At 37.9% G+C, this 27,768-nt stretch overlaps 1 protein-coding gene across 6 annotated transcripts; it reads right to left on the bottom strand.

Annotated features, from left to right (window-relative positions):
• Positions 1 to 699: 699 nt before the first annotated feature.
• LOC127791778 (protein MEI2-like 2) lies at positions 700 to 27,733 on the bottom strand. Of its 6 annotated transcripts, none has more exons than XM_052321819.1 (14): positions 27,292 to 27,733; positions 26,488 to 26,667; positions 25,605 to 25,645; positions 25,335 to 25,451; positions 24,786 to 25,252; positions 22,932 to 23,090; positions 22,723 to 22,839; positions 22,447 to 22,598; positions 4,371 to 4,462; positions 3,289 to 4,240; positions 3,107 to 3,191; positions 2,954 to 3,022; positions 2,380 to 2,559; positions 700 to 1,378 (listed from the first exon to the last, which is right to left on the bottom strand). In XM_052321819.1, exons 3-14 carry the CDS (start codon positions 25,633 to 25,635, stop codon positions 1,250 to 1,252), a joined length of 2,550 nt encoding a protein of 849 aa, XP_052177779.1. In that variant the 5' UTR covers positions 25,636 to 25,645; positions 26,488 to 26,667; positions 27,292 to 27,733; the 3' UTR covers positions 700 to 1,249. The 6 variants fall into 6 exon arrangements, with proteins under 6 accessions (XP_052177779.1, XP_052177775.1, XP_052177777.1 ...); XM_052321815.1 differs by having other exon boundaries at positions 25,335 to 25,454; positions 27,292 to 27,732; XM_052321817.1 differs by having other exon boundaries at positions 25,335 to 25,454; positions 26,488 to 26,779; positions 27,292 to 27,732.
• Positions 27,734 to 27,768: the final 35 nt, after the last annotated feature.

Here is a 27,768-nt window from a genome sequence, read left to right on the forward strand (position 1 = left end):
GAGTAATAATTGCAAAAACTTTTAAAACCCAATTCAATATTTAGTATAATAATAATAATAATAATGTCTTATCACCCTCAGGATACTTTCTCCAATTCAACAACACAATCTGATTTTCAAAATATTGGTATTATCGGTTATAATGACCACCTGCAAGACCGTGTAGGAAAGTAGGTTATCAAATACACCCAGTTATGGGTCCAAGTCTTCTTAAAAACAACAAATCTATGAAGTGGAGCTTATTATATATATGCATTGCATGCAGAAATCCAATGACAATAGTCCTAGATTATGTTTAATAAAATTTTTCAATTATTGAGTTACTTAGAATTTATCAAAACCGTTTAACTGGAAGAAAAATACACAAAACCACTTGGATTTTTCAATGAGATCGATCGATGAACACATCTAGAGTATTTAACAACTCTATAATACGATAAGATCGATAAAAGCTTTTTAATTCTCAACAATAATCACCTCATTCCTTTGTAAACGAGGCCACCAGTTCAAATAAATTATAAAAACAATCTCTTTACAAACAAGAATATAATATGGAATATGGCGTGTGTGTAATTTTGATACCCTTACAAAATAAGGAGGAGCTTCTTACAATTACAATTGGGGCCTTAATTTCTAAACCTTGTAGAAAACACCACATGAAAAGGAACGTAATTGAGAGAAGATTAAAAATCCTTCAAATTGGGTTAACAGCAAATGATTGGATTAACTTAATTTTAAGTCCACTCCAGCAAATTCGAACAGAGCTATACAAAGGGCATCTCTCTAATATATACAAGGTTTTTAGGGTACAAGACAATGACGACACTGACTGACTGAGCACAAACAGCACCCGGGGTCTGTTTCTCTTCCCTTCTTTACAATTCCAGAAAACAACCCCCCAAACTCTATATCCTTTGGATATTTACCCCCCAATAAGGCATGTACTCACATTTTGCACATATAAACAAGAAAAAACCCCATCACAAATTAACTCCACAACAGAAGGCAAGATAGTACCAGTCCGAGCATAACTTTTGGCGCACGCTCTCCTTTTATTCTTCTTCCTTACCTAAATATCAATTTGTTGCTTACAAACAAATGATGCTTCTGCCTCTCCCCTTTGCAGTTCTCTAGTGCATGAACTTGTAGCATCCGTCACCTAAAACGTGGACACCTTGCTATAATACAAACATTATATGGCTAGTTAGTTTATAGCATACCACTGTACTAGTTGGCACCCAGCCACCCATTAAGAGGAAGCTCGTCTCATCTCCGGCTTCTCATCCAGATTACCCTTTGGGCTCTCCAGCACATCCCCAGAGTAGGACCCATCTGGCTGACGAATACATATGTTCAAATTGCTGAAGAGAAGTGGTTCCTGCACAGCCAAAAGTGACCCAGAGTGCATCAGTAAATAGTTTGATTTAGTTACTATTCCAAGTATTTCAGTAAATACGTTGGCTATAATGAGTTCATCAATAAAGACTTCATCAGCTGAGTTTATAAATCAGGTTCTCCAACTTAACAACCTCCAAGTAATAGTTGGGTTAAAGTCACTGCTGTCTGACCTGCAACAATTATTTAAAAAAAAAAAAAACACGCAAACCACTTATATAAAAATAAAGAAAAAATTCTACATACAGATGCGGTGAGACAGAATTCTTCCTTCCAAAGAAAAAACATTCAGTTCAACATTTTTAGCCCCCACAGGTTGGGATTGGATTAAGGTGATTCCCCCAACCCTGGTTACACAAAAAATAACTGAACTATCCTCGTGTTCATTAATTTCTAATGAGCCCTGCAATATACCAGTCTCGTGCCTTCCAGCATCATTTCAATTGTCCTACCCAAGTCTTCTTCTCTTAAGCTCACTCAGCATCATATCAATTGTCCACCCATAGTTCTACCCAAGTCCTCTTCTCTTAAGCTCATTCATCTCACCCATGGAGTTCACAATGAGAGGCAAGGACTATATAGACTTGTTGAGATTGTCCTTTATGGTGGTTATAATTTCTGACAGCTCTGAACTAGTCATTTGGTGTCATTCCCCTTCCCTTTATGTATATATAATAAATGTGCAGGCCTTTCTTGAGTTTACCATTAGATAACTTTTCCATGAGTAATCAAAATTTTCTCCTATCTCAGGTGGCTGAAGTTGAGATGAGTTTGCCTAGACTTGTCAGGTGGTGGACGGGGCTTTGAGTCTAAGAACTTCACTAGTATGGGGATGGGATCAGGGAGCTTTTCTGCAGTGGGGTCTAACAATTCCTACCATAATCCCAGTGGATTTAAGGTTTGATGTCAGTGGCAATGGTGTTGACAAAAAGACTTGAGTCGAACTGTCAAAGTTAAGAGAGTAATGACATTGATGGTAATTACCTGCTCAGCAGTCTCTTGACCCTCTGACTGGAACAAAATTGGACGGCACCGCTTATCTTCATTCATTAGGCTAGAATTCTGAAAGTGTGCAACAAGGGCAACCTTTCCTTGAATTCTCGCATATGCCAAGGAAGCAACTTTTTCACTATTAAACTTTTCCCACTTCTTCCCATTGAATGCCTGCATGAATTCTACGGATAAGTTCTTCAAACACTTTGAAAGAATTAAAAGTGGATACTTTGCTGGAAGAAAAAACTTGGCACAGGGAACTCATTGATTAGTCAAACTTGATCCAAGGAAATGCCAGCAAACAGGACCAAACAGGAAGGGTTGCAAACACATACAGCTAGCTTACTGCCTTTTTTTAAAATACATCTGTCATTTCTCACAAGCCTTAATCGGCTATATGAATTCTCTCTCTCCCCCCATCTTTTTTTTTTTTTTAATTTCTATTTAGAAATTAAGAAAGATATTGTCCCTTTCACCTTCTCTTTACTTTTCTCAGTATAGAACTAAATGAAGAAATAAATTGAGAACCAATGATGTCCAAGACACTGAGGACAGAGTAATGAACCTCATAGAAGGAAATGATGTGTGATGGAGACACCATATTGATGAAAGCATAACCAACATTGCATTTATTCTGCAACCAGAGGACAGAATATCAGTTCTGATTCAAAAGTGGGGTATACAGTAACAATGCATGGAAGGTCCCAAGTAGAATTACCTTAAAATCAATTGGCAGGTAGAGAAAGTCGTAAGTACCCTGATGGTTCTCATCAATAGCTGCCAGTAACATCTTTGAAGTATACCTAAGAGAAAGATGAAAGAAGAAATCAACAACCTAAATTAAGGAGGCTTGAGATGTTTCACAATTTATACAACCAAACAAAAACAAATTTTTCTTACTTGTTGGGGATGTTTTTGATCATTAAAGTAGTTCTAGTATCTTCACCACTCTTGATCTTTTCCAAATCAAGTTGATACTGTTTCTTGTTGTCCATCTGATTGACAGTGTACTCCAGCCTCCTACTGTGACTACGTTCAAACAATCCCTCATTGCTGGTTGCTCCAATTCCTTGAAAAGTACCATTGCCAAAAAACAAAGGACCATTTCTTGGCAATGACATCATTCTTGAACCAAGTGAACCAGTATCAGTCATTTTTCCTGGCAAAGCAACACCAACACTCATAGCTGGATGGGCACCCATAGTCATTGCATAACTTGCAGTTTTTCGACTTAAATCCATGCCACCAAAACCAACTGGATTCATAAAGGATGTCTCTGGTGACTCTGGGAAGTAGCCAAAATGCCTATCAAGGGGGACGCCAGATGGAGCAGATCCGACATGATGCGTGTGATGCGAGCCAAGGAATGAACCATGATGAGTTGTGTATGGATAACCTTGTCCCTGTGCAGTGGATGCAAATGGATGACCTGTTGATGATGTTGGCCAGGCAGAAGAACTGGCGTGCTCTGAGAAAGGAGAGGGACTTCCCCAAAGAAATTGAGGACCAGAGAGTGTCCCAATTCCAGAGGAATTAGAATTTGATTCACCAAAAGAAGACATTGGTCCAGGACTTGCACTTAATCTTTGCTCAGGAAATGAATGAGAAAGCTGATAACCCACTCCTTGAGTTGTTTTGGGACTCCCAATCACCTGGTTGACATGGCTGATCTTTGTCTGGTCCTTCGCAATAGGTGCAATCTTTGTAGGGTGTGAAACATGGGGTGATAGAATAGAGGCTAAACCAGGCATATGATTGCTCTTCATTGGACTGAGTGTTCCCATGCCTGATGATTGGTTAAAACCTTGCAAAGGATTGTGCTCAGATGGGCTACCAAAATGCACCCAGTTACCTGTCAGAAGTGAGCCACTGATTTAGATATGTAGAAAACACATTTATTAGAAGGGTAGCAGCAGGAACAATATAATAACCATCATGTTCTCACTTCTGACACAATTGTAAAGCCCCTACAAATGTTTTACCTGGTGGAGAGTTTGCTACAGGTGAACCTACTTGATGTCGAAAAGTTCGAGTGTCATCCTGTTCCAGCTCCTGACTCAGTTGCTGCATTAAGCTGAGTATAGAAGGTGGTACAAAAAGATAATATTATATTCTTTCTCCATTCATTCCAACAACTTCAACTGATGTAATAAATCCATTAAACACAAGATGCAGTTGAAAAACCAACATGAACCTTTCACTAAAAGCAGAATACATTCTCTATAGATCATGCAATTAAGACAGCATTTACACTAGGGATTTAATGTTCTTTGAAAAAATAGTCATAGAATAAGGATTTAACCTGTAACCACCTCTCTACTAACACCCCCCCCTAAAAGAACAAATGAGAAAAGTGCCAATCCAAAAGCACCATTTAGGAGGGCTGTTCTTATAGTCAAGTCACAGAACATCAAGGAAGCATTTCAGCTTGTATGTCATCCTCTTTATCCCAAAACAAGTCCTAGTTTTCTTTTCAAAACTTTGTTCAAATTTCAGAGAAAGCAAGGAATAAAGTGAAGTTCTACAAAGAAACCCAATTAAGAATTAGATACACTTTTTTAATAAATAAACAAATATAGAGCCAAAAAAAAGAGCCTACAGGGGGAGGTAAACTGTGTCCAAAAGAATGAGCAGAAAACCAGGTGTCTGCTAAATATTACCAAGTAAATCATCCAAAATCAGGACAGGCAATAGTACTGCTTCCTGGTATAGAATTTACGGTAGATAAATTTTCTTAATCTTAACTATTCACTATAATCTATATCCTATCAACTAAGATGCACAAAGATTTCATTTTAGATGATATACCCTAGTCCGACCTATCAGCTTTGCCAGCATACAAGGTCGACATGCCAAATAACATCCCCTAATTGCTTTTATTAATTTTACTTTGGGACACTTCAAACACACATGACAGGCATGTATCTAAGCCATGATACATGAATATCTGTGCAGATTAAGTTTTCGGATAACAAATAAAAACAGAATTTAAGCCATGATAACAACTCTAGCCAAGATAATTATTTTTTTAGTTTTTTACATGTTGAATGACAACCATGTTATCATTAATACATGTAGGATGATATCTTTACGTAGGGAAAGTGACATTGTTCTATATTTTTATATATTACATCATTCTAAACTGAATGGTATCTTATATTCCATCCACGGTTATTTTTCAATATCCTGAGCCACCAAACAATAACGTAGTCGTAGGTCGACTGATTCCCAACCAGAGAAAATACTAACAAGATACCATTTGATAATTTGGATCAATCCAAATAAGTTTGAAAGTAGGTATCATGTTATCAAACATGCACACAACACATTGGACACATCAATATGATGAGGCAGACTGGATGGTTGTTGATCAGTGATTAATAATGTAATCCATCACCATACTTCCTCAATCTCCAAGTCTTGGAATAAATCACTATACAACCTTGCATGAATCAAATAATTTCCTCCATCTCCGAGTCTTGGAAATGATTAATAATGTAATATTTCAATGGATGGCTATCTTCATAAATTTATATCCCCAACACAAGCTTCCATTTAATGGCACATGAGAATAAGAAGGGCAATTATTCAAAACTGAAATTTAAACAAGTATCTCATAAAACCCAATCCTCTTCCTTCTGCTACTAAATACAACGACCCATGTCTTTTGTTGTAGCTCTCCTAGATCCAATCCTTTAGATATTCATAGCTTATTTCCACTGCAAGAAAGATGAATACCTCTAAGACAATTGCTTGTTGGCTATTTTCCTCACGAAGACATACACTATGCTCCATGTTTCTGGTATCAAGTACAATACTCAATCCACAGAATGAATATGAACACAGTTGGAATTCACAATTCAAATTCTGCTGTATTAACCAAGCTGTTTTGTGGCAACCTATAAAGCACAGACATAGTGAAGAGGTCACTGTGCCTGTGTTGCTGGCATGTCGGATGCAGCGACACACCCACATGGCATGTCTGACACTGCTTTCATCATTCTCAAAGGGACGTGGGGTGAAACACGTGTCCCCTCACAAACACAGCAAAGACAAATGGTTACCTGGCTGTTTGACTGGATTCTGACTATGATTAATTGCTGCCGACTGGGTTCTTCATCTGACTCTTCAATCTCCTTATTGAAGCTTCCTTTAAGCTGTATTTAACATCATTCATCAGTTGTTGGAACTGGAAGTCCGGAACATGAGAAATGTAGGCTTGCTTCGGATACTCAAACAAAAGCTGTCTGAGAGCATCAAAACTAGGAGTTGTTGCAACACCAATTCCATCCATCAATCCGTCCTTCAATTAAGTAGACAGAAATCCTAATTGGCCAGCTGTAATAAGAACAAACAAAGCAGAAGGAGCTTTGTTCTCCACAGCAAAATTTTTAGCTTCTTCAGCTATCTCCCTTAGCTTTCCTCCAGCTACAACCATCCCCGAAATTCTTTACAACCTTGAATCTACTCTTTAAGGAGAGAATTCCTGTTAGGATCATAACCCTCAGGAGAGTTCCCAAGGTTGCTACTAGGACATGGCTTGATTAATTGTAATTATGGAGGTTGAACAATCAAGGTTCTTATATTTCAAATCCTGTCATGCGGAACAAGCATGGTGTCCAACGCTCTTCAACTCTCTTCTTGTCTCCATCTTATGAATGAGAGAAAAATCAGCATCTCTCTTTTCAGCAAGTATGTCCTGGTCCCTTGAAACACCTGCTTCAGTTACTTCTATTACAACCATCATCAAAAACTGGTTTGCACCTTTTGCAATTTGGCTTGCATCTTCCGAAATGACAGCAATACTGTCATGCTGTTCAGGGTCTAGAATCTTTCATGTTGGCAGTAAGATATCCTCCGGTTAGTGTTGTCTTCACTCCGTCATCGCCTGTTTTAACCAAAACTAAGGAATCCTCTGCCTTCTTCGAAATCAAAGGCAATGGAACAATATGCTTAAGTACTTCAATATCAATTCCATTCCTCACAAGAGTCCAATCCTAGACACTAGCCAATCCTTCAGTCAATGGACAAATTGCCAAGGGTAATGGGTTGGCCTTGGCTTCCTCCATCACTTCATCAAATACTTCCTCATTTTCCTCCTGCAACCTTTCAGTAGGTGCACTTGAGATATTATTTCTTCTTCTAATTTCTCAATCACTGCAACAAAATTCATCTCAACACTACTAGTTTTGGAAATTGATTGGGCTAGTATCTCATTGTGAACAACTGGATCAATTTCAAAACCAAAGGTGTTTATCTCCAATTCCAGAAATTCTTTGATGCCTCCTACTATTCCTGTCATATGATTGACTGCATCAATCATCTCTTGCTTTGGACTTTCGCGAATATCATCTAGAACATTCTCATCAAGAACTTCTTTTTCAAAGGAATCAAAGTGTTCCTTTGATTCTTCTTTTGCCCAGACATCCTGGATCAAACCTCTTGGATTACTGTTATTGCTGCTAATACCGTTGTTACAGTCACCCTCCTTGTCAATACTGCCTAAATCAGAATACTTCTTCTGCTCAAAATTGGAGGTAAGCAGTGAATTAGTTTTCCACAATCTTAACTTCTCCTTAGACTACTCCATTTTAAGGAACTCCTGAGGCTGCACCCTTCTTATTATTGCTTTCTTCCTTAGACATTCCAAAATCCTTTTCTGTTAGAACAATTTCATCTCTCTTATTTGAACTCTGAGATTTGACAATGGAGTTCTGATTCCATGGACTGTTCTTAGAATTTTGATTCCACAACGCGTAAGGTATGAAGTTCCCACTGAAACAGGATCTGATTCATTTCTTCGAAAAGAGTAAGGATTCCCACCAATCACAAGATTTGGTTGCTTCCTTATACTAATTGGATCAACATATTCTTTGGAAAGCAAGCAGGCAGGTAGTCTAACTTGATTCTACCCCGTGAACATCAGCATGAAGCTCTACATTTGATCACAGATCTCTCAGATCTGGCTCATCATCTCCTTGCACATGTGAGGGAATGTGTGATCTAGCTTCTGATCTATCATCTCATCAAGGGCTCCTACTCGCATCTGCACGTCCAAGATGGCCTTAGTCACCTGCTAAAGCTGTGCCTCCATCTACTTCATTCTCGTTTTGTCTGCCATTGCTCACTGTGTTCAATTGAAAGTCATAGACCAAGTTCTGAAGCTCTAACAATTCAATCTCCAATCATCAATGATCGCAGTCACCGAAATTCCACCGCTGATTCCACTTTCTCACAACCTACTGCAATCACCTAAAGTTACAAAATCTCCTGAATCTGCTTCACCTTCCTAGGTTGACTGTAAAAATGTTTGGAATCTCCGTTAAAACCAACTACATTTTCCGAGTCGAGAGTTGCTTCTACTTTTCGGTTATGATCAGTCTTCGATTCCAACAACCGAGACCAATTGAAGTCATTGGAATGCTTGAATTCATCGACTTTGCTTGCTATCAAGTTTGCCTTACTAACAACACACTGCAACGGCCTCGGAAAACAACCGCAAAGCAACTTGCTATTCCGCTTCTATGAGTCATCAGACTTCCAATCAAATTCACCTCGTCTGCTCGTCTGCAATTTCTAATCAACTGGAACTGCTCTAGGAGTTGCCATACGCACTGTCCGAACTGCCTGGCCAAGTTGCCTTCAAAAGTTGAACAAAAATTTCAGATTAGTAGCTTTGTTACAATCATTGCAACGTCACCTCTATATCAGCTTCACTAATTTGAAGTTTTCACCCATAACAACCTCGAATCAACTGTTAAAAATTTCTAGAATCCAGCTGAGAATTCCTCCATCAAAGTCATTGAAACTAATTTCTCCTGCAAAATTTGAACACAGACAGCCGGAATTCACCACCGAGGAATTGTCAGCTTTGTTTGCCTCCAAATCGAATCGAAATCACAGTCAAGGATTGACCGCTCTATATTAGGACCCTAGTCATAATTGATGTTTTCTTTGGAGATAGAATTGGAAATTAAGGGAGAAATAACAAGAATTGAGGGGAATAGACAGAATATCAGAGAGAACGGACGAAAGTGAGGGAGACTAACAAAAAGTATGGGAAAAACCAGAGAAATAGGGGAGAAATCTGACAGAATTGAGGGGGAAATCAAAGAGAACAATAGGAGGAAATGTGAGACTTCAATAAACTCTTCATAATTCATACATTATCTACACTGTGGGGTTACAGGTTTATATAGAAAGCTTGTCAACAATTATTTGTGGCAGTTACTACTCCTCCACTACTAATAACTACTCCTAAATCACTTCACTACATTCCCACTTTCCATAACTGTACATTAATTGTAAATAATACCCAATTACTCCTAGAACATAACTGTAAAAATACTGTAACTAAATAAAAATACAACTGCCCCTAATTAACTGGTAGGTCGTGACATTCCCTCCCCTTAAAAAGATTTCTAGTTCCCAATAAATCCTAGCTTCTGGCCTCACTTTGTCATCCAATTCCTGCTTTTACTATTTGATTCATCCTTCTTACACTATCAGGTGCAGCATCCTTGATGGTGCCTAAACAATCAGCCAAGTTTGTTTCCAGTCAAGGACAAATGTTAAACTTCTTTTTCCTCCACCTCGCTGGCTCTATCCAATAAATCCTCCATTACTATATTTGCATTGACCTCAGGTAATGGAAGGGTACCCATTATGTCAAGAATAGCAGGCTTGAAATCTTCAAGTGTGGAGATAATGGAAGATTAAAACTGATAAACCAAGATTAAAGATAAGATAAGAAGATTTGAAGATTGGTTGCTGCATAGATAAAAATACCGAATACTTAGGAGATAAGATAAAAGCTGATTTAGTTTATCTAGAGATAGCTAGTTTATATTTAAATTTATCAGATATGTTGTACATAGAATAGACTCCAACCCAAGGTAGAAGACTTGTATATTTATTTCCCTTTGTTATGGTTAATTAAGCATTCAATTCCAGTCCTATAATCGATTTCTTCATGGTATCAAAGTCGACCCCCGAGCTTTTGAGCGCGGTGGTAGGGCAAACCTCAACGAGAACGCTAAGTCCCATGAAGGGGTGCATGTAAGCACCTTAGGCGAATCTCACATTGGCCATGCAAAGGGAGGGAACTGGGCATATAAGTGCAGAGAGTATTCCACATAGTGACATGCGTTTTGTGATTAAATCTCAGAACGACAAAACCAGAGATTGGTTGCGATCTAAACTAGACAATACATTGCTACGTGGGGTCGTTACAAAATGGTATCAGAGCAGGAGTTGTTTTCCTCCTGATTATCAACGCCGCTATCAGGTTCTCGACATTGCAGAACCATTAGCGACCAAACTACTAGCCACCAACTTCTTTCTTTGACCCGTAGACACCAGAATCTCCTATCAAGATGGCTGGCAGAGGCAACAAGTCCACCGACGCAGGCAAGACCGCCGAGATCATCCCCTATCCAAATACCAATGCTGTAACCACTAATAATAACAGCATGTTCACAATTACCAGGCACAAGCTCAATGGTCAGAACTACCTTCAGTGGTCACAATCAGTGTTGATGTTTATTTGCAACAAGGGAAAAGATGACTACCTAACCAGCGCCACAACCAAGCCAAGAGGAGGAGCTAGGTTACAGGGTTTGGAAGACAGAAAATAACATGGTGATGTCTTGGCTCATCAACTCAATGACCAACGAAATCGGTGAGAATTTTCTACTTTATAATTTTGCACAAGAGATTTGGAAGGCGGCCAAGGAAGCCTACTCACATGCTGAAAACACTTCAGAGTTGTTTGAAATTGAGAGCATGTTAGATGACCTTAGGCAAGGTGATTCCCATGTTACTCATTATTTTAACTCTCTCAACAAATATTGGCTTCAATTGGATAAGTGTGACACTATCCAATGGAAGTGTACAGAAGATGCAGCTACATACAAACAGATTGTAGAAAAGAAAAGGTTGTACAAATTTCTTATAGGTCTAAACAAGAACCTAGATGAAGTTCGTGGAAGAATCCTTGGAACAAAGCCTTTGCCAAACCTAAGTGAGGCTTTTGCTAAAGTCAGAAGGGAGGAGAGCTGTATGAAAGTCTTGCTCAAATCTACAAGTCCAACTCTAGAACAATCAGCCCTGGTCACCCCCAGCAAGTTCAGTTTAAACAAAAGAAGAATTGGCCATGGTGTGAGCATTGCTGGAAGAATGGGCACACTAAGGACACTTGCTGGGAAATTCATGGAAAGCCTCCTGACTGAAAGCCAGCCTATGAAAAAAGGAGTAGAGGGGAACTAGCTTCAACAGAGGAAACTGCAGCAACCATAGCACCAAATCTGTTGAGTAAAGAACAGATGGAATGGCTCCAAAATATGTTTGGGAAAACCCAGATCTCTCAGCTCTCTAACCTGGCATCCGGCTCTATAGCTCTTAAAGGTAAATCTCTACATGTTTTGACTGCAAAAAGTGAATTTCCTACTGTATGGATTGTTGATTCAAGGGCTTCGAATCATATGACTGGAGACATTGATCTACTAACTAATTTTCAACCTTGCAAGCAAGATTGGATGGTAAGGATAGCGAATGGTTCACAGTCAAAGGTTGCTGGAATAGGTTTAGTGGGAATTTATGGAAATCTGATATTAAAATCAGTTCTTTTAGTGCCAAGTTTAGATTGCAATTTGATATTAGCAAGCAAATTAGCTATTAACTGTGATTGTGTGGTTAAATTCTCACAAAATTTGTGTGAATTTCAGGACCGGAGTTCGGGGAAGATGATTGGCAGTGCTGAAACATGTTTCGACCTCTACATACTCCTCATTCCAACAATAAACTTATTCAGTTCAGCAATTATTCCTTTTTTAAACCATCAGTTTGTTTATCTTATTCCAACAATAACAGTGCTATCATGTTATGGCACTATAGATTAGGCCATCCTAATTTTGTTTTATCTTCGTAAAATGTTTCCCGCATTATTTGAGAATAAAGATTCCCATATTCTACAATGTGAAATCTGCCAATTCTCTAAACGTATACGAAACACTTATCCCAACCAACCCTATACTCCATCTTCACCTTTCTCCCTGATTCATAGTGATGTGTGGGGGCCTTCTAGGGTTAGAAACATTACTGGGGCACGTTGGTTCATATCTTTTATTGATGATCATACTCGGCTCACATGGGTATTCCTTATGAAAGACAAATCTGAAGCTGGTACCATTTTCCAAACCTTTCATTCAATGGTGCAAAGGCAATTTCATACCAAAATTCAAATTTTAAGAACAGATAATGGCAAAGAATACTTCAATACTATTCTTGATCATTACCTATCCCAACAAGGCATTATATATCAAAGCTCATGTGTTGATACCCCCCAACAAAATGGGGTCGCTGAACGAAAGAACCGACACCTATTAGAAGTAGTAATATCGTCGTCGTTCTCTATTAATGTCCCTTCCAAATTTTGGGGTGAGGCTGTCCTAACAACTGCCTATCTAATCAATAGAATGCCCTCACGCATCCTAAAATATCAAACCCCTAGCCAACTTCTGATCGATCTCTTTCCTCACTCTCGGATTCTATCCCATGTTCCTCTCAAAATTTTTGGTGGTTGTGCATTTGTTCATGTACATAACCATCTGAGAAGCAAGCTTGAGCCTCAATCACTCAAGTGCATTTTCCTCAGCTATTCTCCTCATCAAAAGGGCTATAAATGCTACTCTCCATTGCTTCAAAAATTCTTTATTTCCATAGATGTCACATTTTTTGAACATCAGCCCTATTACCCCAAAACTAATATTCAGGGGGAGAATACTCAAGATTCCTCTTCAGAATATCAGTTTTGGGAAAGTTCTACTCATAGCCAGCAATATGAGCAGCCCCCTGAACCTACCTCTATCTCCTCTAACGGCCACTCTGCTCCTCCTACCAAGGAACCTCCTAATTCTACCGCTGAACTTCAAGTTTACTCTAGAAGACAACCCTGATCTAAGGAGAATGAGGCCCCAACATGTTCTGGGACTGTCCAAGAGGCTAAACCGATTCTTCCGCCAGATGGAGGACAGAAAATGATTGGTGAGAATACTGATATTGAATCTATTGATGATGAGGATTTACATTGGCCTATTACCTTGAGAAAGGGTGTAAGATCGTGTACACAACATTGCATACAAAACTATATCTCTTACAAGGGATTTTCACCAAAATTCAGTGGATTTGTTTCTAATTTGAACAAAGTGCAGGTTCCTAACAATGTTAAAGAGGCATTCAAACACCCTAGATGGAGAGAGGTTGTTCTTGAGGAAATCAGGGCTTTGGAAAAAAATGAGACATGGGATATCACTGACTTGCCTCTCGCAAAAAGCCCAGTGGGCTGCAAATGGGTCTTTACAATAAAATACAGGGAGGATGGAAAGATTGACAGATTCAAGGCCAAGTTAGTTGCAAAAGGCTTCACCCAATCCTATGGTATTGACTACCAAGAGACATCTGCCTCCATGGCAAAGCTAAATATTATCAGGGTCCTGCTGTCCTTAGCAACAAATATGGATTGGCCTTTACATCAATTAAATGTGAAGAATGCTTTTCTAAATGGAGATCTAGAAGAGGAAGTTTACATGGAAATCCCTCATGGATTTGAATCTCACCAAACAAGAAACAAGGTATGCAAGCTAAAGAGATCATTATATGGGTTTAAACAATCCCCAAAAGCCTGGTTTGAGAAATTTATAAGGGCAGTCAAGAAGCATAGATATAACCAATGCCAAACCAACCATACTCTATTTATCAAGCACTCCTCAAAAGGTAAAATATCCATTCTTATTGTATATGTTGATGATATCATTGTTACAAGGGATGATATTATTGAAATCCAAAGCCTCAAAAAGATACTTGCAAGGGAATTTGAGATCGAAGATCTTGGAGGTGATATTTCTTAGGCATGGAAGTGGCTAGATCCAAAGAAGGAATTTCAGTCTCCCAAAGGAAGTATATTCTAGATCTCCTTGATGAAATAGGAATGTTGGGTTGCAAACCAACAGAGACTCCTATGGAATCTATGACAAAGCTTGATATTGGCAAAGAAAGTACTCCAGTTGACAAAGGGAGATACCAAAGACTAGTGGGAAAACTCATATACCTATCTCACACTAGACCTGATATTGGTTTCTCTATAAGCATTGTAAGCCAATTTATGAATGACCCCAAAGAAGAGCACTTGGAAGCAGTTATTGGATCCTAAGGTATTTGAAATTAACTCCTGGCAAAGGATTAATGTTCAGAAAAATAGAAGACCGAGGAATCAAAGTCTATAGTGACACAGATTGGGCCGGATCAATCCTGGATAGAATATCAACTTCTGGGTATTGTTCATTTGTATGGGGAAACCTAGTTACTTGGCGCAGCAAGAAGCAATCAGTTGTTTCTAGAAGTAGTGCAAAGGCTGAATTTAGAGCTTTGGCACACGGATTTTGTGAAGTAATATGGTCAAGAAGACTACTACAAGAATTACAAGTGAATATGACCGAACCAGTACAGATGTTATGTGATAACCAGTAGGCCATCAGTATTGCTAAAAATCTAGTTCATCACGACCGGACGAAACATGTGGAGATTGATAGACACTTTATCAAAGAAAAATTGGAAGGAGTTTTCAAGCTAACTATACTCCTACTAACAACCAAGTGGCGGATATTCTCACTAAAGCCTTGCCAAGAAGAATATTTGACGAATTGAGCTGCAAGCTTGGCCTGAACAACATATTCAGCCCAGCTTGAGGGGAACTGTGGAGATAATGGAAGATTAAAGCTGATAAGCCAAGATTAAAGATAAGAAGATTTGAAGATTGGTTGCTGCATACATAAAAATACCGAATACTTAGGAGATAAGATAAAGCTGATTTAGTTTATCTAGAGATGGCTAGTTTATATTTAAATTTATCAGATATGTTGTACATAGAATAGACTCCAACCTAAGGTAGAAGACTTGTATATCTATTTCCCTTTGTTACGGTTAATTAAGCATTCGATTCCAGTCTTAGAATCGATTTCTTCACCAAGAGTCAGAGTTGATGTAATCGTAACCTTCTCCAATGGCACATCATCTTTTCCTGCCTACTTGCTAGTGCGCCCCAAGGGTCCATCATCAACCGATATCTCTTCCAATGGTGTTGCAGTGATTTTTCCCATAACTGCCATTTTGCTTTTTTGGCATCCAATTCAAGATGTTCCTCAGCTTCTTGTAAATCAGAAATTAGAGGAAGGACCCCAGCACCTACTTGAATCAATTCTACTATAGAACTTGAAAGAAATTCTACTAGTAGACCTGAAACCTCTTTGAAATCATAATCATTAAATTATCTAGCTTTTTATTTAACTCTTCTACTTTCTCTAGCGATTGAATTCTCTCAAGAGTTCCTTTAGCCATCTGCACAATCCAAATTGTTCAAAATCTACTGTGTATCACTGCTACAATGACCACCTTGTTTTGATTGAAAATCAAGTAGTAGGAACCCTAAATTACAGCCAAGAAACCGCTGCTTTGATACCAAATGTCAAGACCCTTGTCCCAACTGATGTTTTATTTGGAGATAGAATTGGAAATTAAGGGAAGAAATAGCAAGAACTAAGGGGGAACAGATAAAATATCAAGGAGAACGGAATGAAGTGAGGGAGATTGATAGAAAGTAAGGGAAAAATTGGAGAAATTGGGGAAAAATTGGAGAAATTGGGGAGAAATTTGACAGAATTGAGGGGGAAATCAAAGAGAAACAATAGGGGGAAATGCGAGATTCCAATAAATTCTTCATAATTCATACATTATCTATACTGTGGGGTTACAAGTTTATATAGAAAGCTAACCAACAGTTATTTGTAGTGGTTACCCCTCCTCCACTACTAATAACTGCTCCTAAATCACTCCACTACCTCCCCAATTTCCATAACTGTAAATTAATTGTAAATAATACCCAATTATTCCTAGAACATAACTGTAAAAATACTGAAACTAAATAAAAATACTACAATTGCCCCTAATTAACCAACAGGTCATGACACTCTGATACCAAATTGTCATGAACCTAAGGTTTTCCTAAAGTTTCAGCAGAGAATTAGGGATGATTTTAGGCAAAATTAAAGAAGGAGAGGGGAACACAAAAGGAGGCGAAAGAAACAGGGAGATTGAGAGGGAGAATAGGTGGAGAATCAAAAGGGAGAAAGAGAGGAAAAGAAGCTAAGGGAGAAAAGAGACAAATCCAAGAGGGGGAGAGTTTGGAGAGAGAAAATCATAAGATTCAATTAATATTTTCTAGATAATCCATCTACAACAGCCCAAGAAGCTTTATATGGTTACTTCAACAGTTTAACAGAAAATACTAGTAGTAAAATAACTACCCTAACAACTCAACAGAATTAACTACTGCTGAGGGATAATCTGCTACACTCAACCCACAGTAAGCTCTTATACATCCTAGGGTCTTGATACTTGTCAACAAAAAAAGATGGTTCAAGGTGATTCTATGTTGACTATCGTCAACTAAATGCCATAATCGTCAAGGACAAGTTTCCCATTCCCATAATTGGAAACCTATTTGATGAACTTATGCATGCTACCGTTTTTTCTAAGGCAAACCTAAGAGCCGATTATCATCAGATTCGAATGAAACTGGAGGATACTCACAAAACAGCCTTTCAAAAACATCAAGGGCATTATGAATTTAAGGTCATGCCCTTTGACCTCACAAATACCCAGCACCTTCCAATCCTTGATGAACCACATCTTTGAACCTTACCTAAGGGAATTTGTCCTTGTTTTCTTTGATGACATCCTTATCTATAGCCCTACCTTTGCCAAACACCTCAATCATTTCAAATCTACATTTGAGATCCTTAAGCTCAATCACTTGTAGGTGAAGAAATCAAAATTTACTTTTGCTCAAAGACAGGTTGAGTACTTGGGGCACATTGTTTCAGCTGAAGTAGTCAGCACTAATCCAAAAAAGGTGACTGCTATGTTTAAATGGCCGAGGCCTGCTAACGTGAAGGATGTGAGGGGATTTTTAGGGCTGACTGGGTATTAAGGGAGGTTTATGTGAGGATATGGAGTCATTAGTAAGCCCTTGACAGAGCTATTAAAGAAAGACAACTTTCAATGGAACCCACGGGCAGATGAGGCCTTTGTAAACATAAAGAAGGCAATGAGTGAGGCATCTGTCTTGGCCTTGCCAAACTTTAATCAACCCTTTATCTTAGAGACAGATGTGAGAAATGTTAGGGTGGGAGTTGTTCTCATGCGGAAGGCCTGCCCAATAGCCTTCCTTAGCCAAGCCTTAACTCCCAAACATGTGGGACTAAGTGTATATGATAAGGAGTTATTGGCAGTGTTGAAAGCTGTTGATAAATGGAGGCATTACTTAGAGGGTGGTTCCTTTGTTATCCGCACCGACAATGAGAGTTTGAAGTTCCTATTACAACAACAGTTGCAGACACAATTACAAAGAAAGGGGATGAGTAAATTGATGGGTTTGAACTATATTATTCAATATAGAAAAGAGAGAGAATGTGGCTGCAGATGCTCTCTATCGGTGATTTGAAAAAGGAATGTTGGCAGCCATCACTCCAGTCATACCTGATTGGTTACAAGAGGTGACAACTAGTTATACACTAGCTAAATGGCCTAAAGAGTTGCTAGAGCAAACTCATTGATCCTTCAAGTAGATCAAGATACACAATGACTAATGGGCTTATCTGGTTTCATGGCAAGATAGTAACAGGAGATTGTGAACAGCTCAAGTCCAAAATTCTGCAAGCTTTGCATGAGTCACCAGTGGGTGGGCACTCGGGCATATGAAATACCTATCACAAGGTAAAACAATTGTTTTATTGGCCAAACTTAAAAAGGAGGGTGATGGAGTATGTGCTGCCTTGTGAGGTGTGTCAGCACTGTAAACATGAAATAGTGGCAACACCGGGGTTAATACAGCCTTTGGGAAGATTGGCACAGGCCTGGGCATGCCTATCCATGGATTTCATAATAGGATTATCAAAATTAAAAGGCAAGAACTGTATCCTTGTGGTGGCAGACAAATTCACTAAGTTTGCCCATTTTATAGGTCTATCTCACCCCTTTTCAACACAGGAGGTGGCAAGAGTATTTTTGGATTCGGTGATCAGTTTGCTTGGGGTGCCTCAAACCATAGTGTCTGATTGAGACCAGGTCTTCACCAATTTCCTGAGACAAGAATTGTTTTAAGTCCTTGGATGTCAAACTCCATATGTCTACCACATATCATCTAGAGACTGACATCCAAACGGAACGGGTAAATCAGGCCTAGAAATGTACCTAGGATGCTTTTGTTTTATACAGCCTCAAGCCTGGCACAAGTGGTTATCCTTAGCACAGTGGTGGTATAATTCATGTTACCACAGCTCCATCAAAATGTCCCCCTTTCAAGATAACCACTGCTGCCAGCCATCTTAGAATCCACATCTGTAGCCACTGTAGATGACTATTTATAGCAGCAACAGGATGTTTTACAGGTGATTCGAAGGGAGTTGGCCATAGGTCAGCACCGGATAAAACAATTTGCTGTTCGCAAGTGAAGTGAAAGGGAGTTCTCAGTGGGTGATCATGTTTATTTGAAGTTAAGACTTTCCCACCGAAGGGTTATTACTCACAGACTGGTTTCTAAACTAAATTCTAAGTTTTTTGGGCCCTTTCCCATTGTGGCCAAATTTGGGACTGCAGCTTATAAGCTCCAACTACTTGCCAATTCTCACATACATCCTGTCCTTCATGTCTCCTTGCTCAAGAAATCAATGGATACCCAACTGGTTGATCCTACTTTACCTGCCTATGTATTCGATGCTTCTCCACCAATGGAACCAGCCCCCATCTCGGACAAGCGGGTAATTCAAAAAGAAGGGGCCCCTATCACTCAAGTGTTGGTCCAATGGGCTCACCTCCATCCGGACATCAACACCTAGGAATACCTCCCTGATTTGCTCCAGCAATTCCCTCAAGCAATTCAACTTCTTTCCATTTCTTGACAGGAATTTTTTTTTTTTTTTGGGGGGGGGGGGGGGTGGGGGGGTGGGGGGGTGGTAATTGTCAGGACCCTAGGGTTATGATAGGGGAAATTCTGTCTTTTGTTTATACAATGTAAGGTTGTTATGTTATTGTACCTAGACTGCTACTCAAGTTGTACCTTGGCAGTTATTTTCTGCCAAGGAATAGCTATAAAAGTTATCTTAACAGAATGAGAATGGTAGAGCATATTCTCTGAAACAGAATTCTCTCTCTCAAACTCTCAATCTCGATCCTTCTCTTTCTCCGGCATCCCTTGTTCTCTCCCTCTCTGCATCCTTTCTCCCAAAGTTCCTAAAATCTACTCAAAATTACCTGTCAAGCCCATAGGGCCTGACAAATATTTATGAGTTTAGAATATAGTTTTAGTATTTTACTATGTCAGTAGAAATATAAAAAATTAGTTTATTAACTAACATATCCCAAACCGTGTCGTGTCCTAATTTTTTGAAAAATGTCGTGTCCCCATGTCCGTGTTCGTGCTTCTTAGGTGACAGCCATAACATTTGTTGCCAAATAATTTGCTTTTATATCTCGCTGGTCATAGTTCTTTTGAGGTTAAATCTTAATTCAGTCTGTGAATGTATGTTAAATTGTCTCCCTTGGCAAATCCATTTGCTCAGATCATGACAGCGGGAGATATAGAAGGAGAACTGTCATAAATTTTTAGAAGATATAAGCTTTGCTGGATTGACATAACAGCCAAGTAGGATATTGAGTCATAAAGATTGCCACAATAATCAACTATGAAGAGTCAATGAAATTTCACAAATTGTTTTCCTCAGTAGATAGTGCTGTTCTCCCAGTTATTTCCAGTATCCTTGTGCAGATAGTTCCATAATCCTGCTCTACTAATCTGGTTTCTCTTTAATACATATCATCTTCAAACCTGAATGATGATATTTAGGTAACCCACACTTGCTAAAGACAAAAACCAATCCATTTCAGCTGCAGTTCCTGAGCATAGCTCCTTTTGTTTTGACTAGCCTAATGGACCAAATCATTTACTGTCACAGCAATTTATTGCAGTCATTCATCCCTAGAACAGAGAAGTGTTACCTTTCTTTTCCTTAGTTCTTTCTCTTTATTTTCTTTTAAGTTGAAGTGTTACCTTGTTACTTTCTTTAAAAAGTAGTAGAATGGATCAAAAATAGTAAATCCACTAAACAGGCATAGCTCGACACATATTAAACTATGGTTTCTGAGTGTGTACCACACCCATAAATTAAGAAGCTTCAACACCATTTGGGCTTTGAAAAGCAGTAACCAAAAAGATAATAACAACTTGATAAACGCTATATTGCAGTTGTTGGTAACTGCTAAAAGAAAAAACTAACGTTTTTCCTAATCATTTTTGAAAATTAACTAGAAAATGATAAATAACCCCACCAAGAATAAGAGGATTGTAATATATCTATGAAAAGAGATACATAAGAAATGAAATATATTTAATATCTTTCTTTATAGAGAAACAAGAAAAACATCATTGTCTATGCATTTTGTGCCTTTTAGGGCCAAAAGGCTTGTTTTTTTAAGGGGAGGAAAAGGCTGACAACCAAGATCCTTTAGCTCATTTTAAGTAAAAAGGCTGCTTAAAGAAGCTATGAGAGGGAAAAAAAAAAAACCTCATTCCCAGGTTTCCTGTAGCCAGCTAACCCAAACACAAAAAATTTAAACAAAACATTGTGGTGAAACATGATAAGTTTGCATTTTTTACATGGACATGAAAACTGAACATAAAAAATTTGAAAACAAAAACTGAATCAGAAACTTAAAGCTCTGTCAAACAGCCCCTTAGATGTCTAGCTGTCTATTGAAATAAACCACATTCATAAAAAGTTGAGAGAGCATGGGGGAGAGAGAAGAACAACCAAGGCTGCAATAAATTGTGTGACAAATGTAATCTCTCTATTGATTGTATATCAAAAACTGTACATGTGTTGTGTATATATGCACAGAGGATCTAATTACATTGCTAAATCTGGAAATTCCTAAGAATCTGCAATCACCCTAATCAAAGGAATAATCAATGAGTTTTGAAAGCTGTATATTCTCCTAGCTATGCATTGCCTAAAATAGGAGGATATAGGATCTTGACAGATTGTATGAAATTTTTAAAAGGTATTAAAAATGTCACCATCAATTTCATAAAATCATAATTGGCCCTGTAAAATATTTGTAGTAGTAAGTTTCCATTTGAACTGTACCATCTGGCAACTATAATACTGATGAAAACAAATAAGCCGTGTGGGTAATCACTCATCAAGCTGCATATTGCTTAGACTTTCAAATGTAACCTAAATCATCACCTGAAATGATATAAGGTACTCTCATGAAATCTAGATTCTCCCCCATGTAGAATTGATTCACAAGCACAATGAACCATTGATGAGCTTGTTAAAGCCCAATGGAAACTCTTAGGCTGCAAACTGGTATCATCAATGGGAAACAAGAATTGCATTTTGCAATTCCTTAATTGGTATTCATCTCAGCCCAAGGTTACACAATTTGGTTGAAGCATCCAAATGATCAGGTGTTAATCAACAAAGTGCCCTCTTATCAATTTTACTGACCATATCATGTTAGAAGTACTAGAACTAGAGAATATCATGCAAATAAAGTGTTAAAATCTTATGGTCACAAAAACAAGCAAAAAGTCAAATACTCAAAGCAGCAATTACAGTTGCATAATTGCAGTTTGATACCCCAGGATACAGAACTCTGAAGAACACTGCATTTCCTATGATTGCTCAGTTAAGTGACAGAATGGCATCCCCACACAGTTGAAGACTCATGGAGGAAAAAAAATTAACGTATAATGCTACAACTTTTAAAATATTTAGAAAAAAATAAAAGATTATATGAGACAAAAAACAGAGAGAAAGCATGGGATCATTTTTATGAACATGCATCTAGTTTAAAAACAAATGGGAAACATGTTGAAATAAATAAATAAGTGCCTCAACAAGCCACCATGATAAAATGGAAGAATAATATACCAATACATACTTTCGACGAGCTCCACCAGGTCGGCTGGGTTCAAGCTTTATGCGTTTCCCAGCAATGTCACTCCTATTCAAAGCTTTGAGAGCTGCCTCTGCAGCTCTAACATCATAAAATTCAATGAACTTATGATGTCGCTTGTGTGGTGTTTCCCTAATCTGCAGTTTTAAGAGGAAATCCCCAACGCATTATCAGAAAAGTGATGGGATATTGGGGTGTATACGCATATAATTCAGTTTAAGGGGCAAGGGGCTGAAGGATTGAAGTTAAGGAGGACTCCACCTCTTTGACCTCCCCATAAGCACCAAATATTTGACGAAGGTCATCATTTGATACTGATGCATCCAAGTTGAACACAACAAGAGTTCCTTGGTTAATGTCCTTTTCTGATGGATTATCCTTCAAAGCACCAAGGAAGAAAATAGTTAATTTAGATGTTAATGAAATCAACCTCTCAATTTACACGCACACACAAGAGTTTTGGTTCAAACCTTAGGAATTGAAAAATGGATATCAAGTTTTCTTCGTCTTAGGGGTTTGTTTTGTAATGCACGCATTGCAGTTCGAGCTGCTCGGATATCATAATAAGATATCATCACAAAGCCCCGATGTTTGCATGCAGTATATAGAGTTCTGATATCCCCATATTGCTGCAACAGAAGATAACTTCCACAATCAATCAGCAATTAAGATAACACTAACATATACAAAACTATTTATTAAAAATCATTGAAATCATGTAACAGGAAGAACATGAAAAATCTCCTTCAACTTCTTTGTATATAAGTACATTGAACGTTGTAGAACTTCTGGCTAAGCAATGCAAAAATGATTGTACCTCCAAGGATCAGATTTCAGAGAAAAGGCAAATAATATAGGGACTTGAGTATTAATATGCCTGAGACCAGAGCCTAATTACTCAAGAAAAAGGCTAAACCTATTATTCAACATCAAACATATTCATTATTCCAAACCAGAAGTAATAATAATAACAAAGAAAAGAACCACATGGTACATTCATAACCAGACTTTTACATATGGAAGCTGGCCTTGGACCAATCATATCTGATAAAGAAGGATGTGATGTTTTTTAGAAATAATAGTTAGCAGCCAAAAAGAGACAATGGTGTCTATTTTCCTAACAAAGTCAAGTAGACTTAACCAACTGGCTAGAATACCATTTGTATTAAGTAGGATATAAAAGGGTTACCAAAAAGGATTTATGGACCATTAAACAATGCAGCAAACTAAAAAGATAGCTTATGCATCCATGTAAAGCATTGATGAAAAATTCTTTTGATACGACGGAGTCTTCATTGAAGAATGACCAATAAGACCTTGGCCTCTCCCATTAACTATCGCACGACCAGCTGTTTTTGTAATATTATACATCTTATACTTTTCTGTCTTTTGTGAATTTTGATTAATCTGACCTGACAATGATTGAAAGGAAATTTACATTTCCTTCAATTCCTTATTTTCAGTGTACTCTTCAATCTTTGGATGATTCAGAAAACTAAGATAAGAAAAGAAAAAGGAGAGAAAGCAGACAGAGATCTTCATAAAACCATTCAGAATAAAGACTTTCCATATATACCTTGACAAAGTAACCAACATTTTTCAAGCCAGCTTTCACATAGAAGAGATTATACATGTCATAGAAACAACCAATCACCACATCAGATGAAGTTAAAAGGGAAAATTACTATAAAAAATGATTAAACAAAAATTGATTGCATAACAATATAGAGATCCACTAAACAATATGACACAGATTAAAAGAAAATGTACTTCAAGGTATCAATAAGACCTTGCATTTCAATGTAACTTAAAAGAGTGTGCAACCAAAGTCAATAACTGATCCCTTATCATACATTGCAGGTGGTGGAAATTACTTTACCTAGAGAAGGAAACAGAATTTAGTGATCAGGAGAATACAGATATCCAAGTTGGACCACCAGACAAAAAAAATTCATTCACTTGGTGAGCTACTTTCAACTTTGTTCAGTTATAATCATTTATATCATATATATTCACTAAGGAAGTTCAGGAAAAGTAATCAGTCATTAAATTAATCAACAGAAAAGTTTTACTGTAGTACAATTCTTGTAAAACTTCAAAACAAATACCACATACAAATAGTGGAATGGCACCTTTTTAGCATTTGAATATATTTGATTTATAATGAGTACTTGATTCTTCATGTAATTAACTTGTTTGAAGAAACCAAAATACCATCATTAGCATGCACATAAAAAACCTTGGAAGTATTTGCCACGACATATGAGGCAGATAGATCATACTTTGAAAGACTTGAAAAAAGTAATTTATATATTGTGAAATACCTCAAAAAGAGATCTCAACTCAGTGTCCTCAACATTACTATTGATGTTTCTTACAAATAAAGTCCTTGAAGGATGTTCCCCATATGGATGCTCCCCGGCAACTGTAGCCACACCATTGGGAAGACCAAAATGACCAATTCCATTCACGGGAATGACATCAGGCAAGCTTAACTTTGACATGCCAGCATTCAGGCTCTCCTGAGGCTCAAAATCCAATTCCATCCCACCCCCACAACCAAAAAAATCATCTTCCATGTCCTCTAGTTGAGTAGGCAAACCACTCAGATCAAAATCATCCATTATGCCCGCTAAAAGCTCATCTTCATCACCAGGAAGCATACTCCCAATGGCACTTGGTTCAATATCATCAAGTGGATCCTTGCTCTCATCTTCTTGATGAAGTTTCTTTAAGCTAGAGAAGCCATCATCAACAGATTGACCACAGTTATCTGAGTCAGTATAGTTCACTGCCATTGGCAGAAACAAATGTCAGAAACATTCTAACATAGATAAACAACATATCAAGCTTTTAAAAGAAACCACACATACACTTCTCATGTGGAAGGACAGGCAATGAGCTAGAAAACAAGCTGGCATCATTTGATGCATGATATGCATCAGTTCCACGCGGGATCCTCCATCCACCACCCAGGTCTTTAGAAGCATCTACTGATGAAAGTTAGATTAGCATAGAACAGTGTTAACAACTGATCAAGATATAATAAACAATATGTACAGAGACATGGATAACATATTCCTAGTGTTCATACCAAGGCATTAATCAGGTGAAGAAAAGGCTGACAGGGCCTAGAGAATTACCTGAAGTAGGATCCTTTAAGTGTCGATCCATTAGTCACTTTCTGCAACTCAAGAACAAATAAAAAGATGAAACTAGAGTATTATGATATCATCAAGTCTACTAACTCCACCAATACTTCTATACAAATAGACATGCCAAGATACATCACATAATGCAAATTATGCAAAGGAGAACACTGAGAGATGAAGTAAAACATTCAGAGACAGCATGATATTAAAGATAAAATAGTATTTAATTATTTACTACTACAGAAAATAGAATCAAATTTTTTTCTTCTACTTTCTTATTTGTTTCTTTTTCTTTTTTATTTTATAAGTTATTGTACCCAAATTATACTTCCCTTTTCACCATCTTTAGGCTCCATGCTTGATAATAGCAATTAATTGACCACATATTCACATTAAAAACGCAAGACCAAGTTCAAATACAATTATGGTAAGATCTATATATAAGTCACTAAATTAAGATTCCATACAGCAAGCTCATTACCACATTTGAACAGATATTCTGGTTCTTTAAGATGCCCAATTATTCCATAATGGTGGAAAAACCAAATGGCGCAATCAGATTGACCATTTTCATAATGACTAAAGTTTATAACATACAGTTCACATGACAACTTTCATCTGTTGAGCATGGTAGTTGCTAATTTGATTAACCTGTTCATAATCACTAATCAACAATTTCTTTGGAGAAACTTTATGGTCACCCAGCCAGAATACCATCACTACAAATAAAGGAAAAGGAAATTATAATCCAACATACTCATCAACATATGCATGGTACAAACATGTCCCACATTATAAACCATGCTATATGGAAAAAATTTATCCAATTCAAACTAGACTGAAACAATGTTTATATAGAGCTTCTCCAATTTACCTTATCAACTGCTGCTAATTTTCTGGGTATCTAAAAGTTACACTTCCATCCAGCTGAATGATGATAGTGACTAGAATCCAATTCCTTTCAGTGCGTTAGGCTTCAAAATCCCAACCAATCAAAGACATTTCGACCCAAATCCACATTTCCACACTACCAACACAAATTTAAAGTCCCAATCTGAAGGCAATAAACATTGAAAACAAACTCAGAAAAGACCAGCTCATAGATATCCAAGATTTCCATGATCAACAACATTCCGAACGCAATTTTCGAACCAATTCATATATAACTGTAAAACAAAACAAAAGGATAAACTCATAAAATCGGTTTGCCAACAACGTTCCCGAACCAATCCATGTTACAAATTCAACCAAGAAAGAGTTCAATTTGTACAGAATACAAGCAATTGTAAGCTGCAGATTGAGATAATGACAAGAAGCCAAGCCTTCAACAGTCCTCACTATCAACTCTTTCATAAACAACAATGAAAGAGTTCAAAGCACAGTAGTACAAATTCGTAGCACATACTACAACTTCATAAACTAAATCAACCAAGTTACTAGCACTAAGATTTTATAGATGAAAGGAAGTTAGAGAGAGCGGCTCATAGCAAGAAGACGTATTGGATAACTAGCCGTCACGAATTAATCACAAACTTCACAAATTAATCAACCATAACTTGAAGCACGAAAGGAACAACAAAACATCACACCTAGAAATCCAAAACACAAAATCGATCACAAAAATCCACTTCGGCGCCTAGATTTCGCAGAAAAGCGAAAAACAGAAAGAATACCTTACCATGTGATATTAACATGCGACGATCACTAAATCCCGATACAGAGAAAAGACAGGGAAGCAGCGGCAGAGAACGAGTAGAGTACAACGAATACTTTATACTTTTCCTCGGGAAACTCCAAACCTCGAAGAATTGGATAAATTAACAGCAAGAACAGCGCAACAGTGGTTTCGTAGAAGCAGAGAAAAGAGTTTCTTCTACTCATCGTCCACTTGCTCCTCCTCTTCCGCCGGAAAGGAAGACCAAAGCGATCCAGTCCATAGAGAAAAAGAAAGATAATCAAAGAGCCGTATGATTGGAGGGAAGCGGAGTAGAACTGCAGCCGACAAGAAGCAAAGCGGCGGCAAGGGAGCAGAATTATTGTTGAAAGATTCTCGCTCTGTGAACGAGGTGCTTCTCTTTGCGTCTCTCTCTCTCTCTCTTCCCGTGTGCTGTAGTTTCTCTCTCTACACCGATTTGGCTGTATTTGAATTTCTTTT

The sequence above is a fragment of the Diospyros lotus genome, chromosome 15 (genome assembly GCF_014633365.1).
Source record: "Diospyros lotus cultivar Yz01 chromosome 15, ASM1463336v1, whole genome shotgun sequence".
NCBI lineage: Eukaryota > Viridiplantae > Streptophyta > Magnoliopsida > Ericales > Ebenaceae > Diospyros > Diospyros lotus.

What these genes read in the sequence shown, in the direction of transcription:
- LOC127791778 (XM_052321818.1), bottom strand. Translation starts at nt 25,635, where the DNA reads ATGGATCGACACTTAAAGGATCCTACTTCAG. An exon ending in TCCATTTTTCAATTCCTAAG is followed by an intron (nt 22,840 to 22,931) that starts GTTTGAACCAAA and finishes GGTGCTTTGAAG; the next exon opens with GATAATCCATCAGAAAAGGA. An exon ending in CTTATGGGGAGGTCAAAGAG is followed by an intron (nt 22,599 to 22,722) that starts GTGGAGTCCTCC and finishes TTAAAACTGCAG; the next exon opens with ATTAGGGAAACACCACACAA.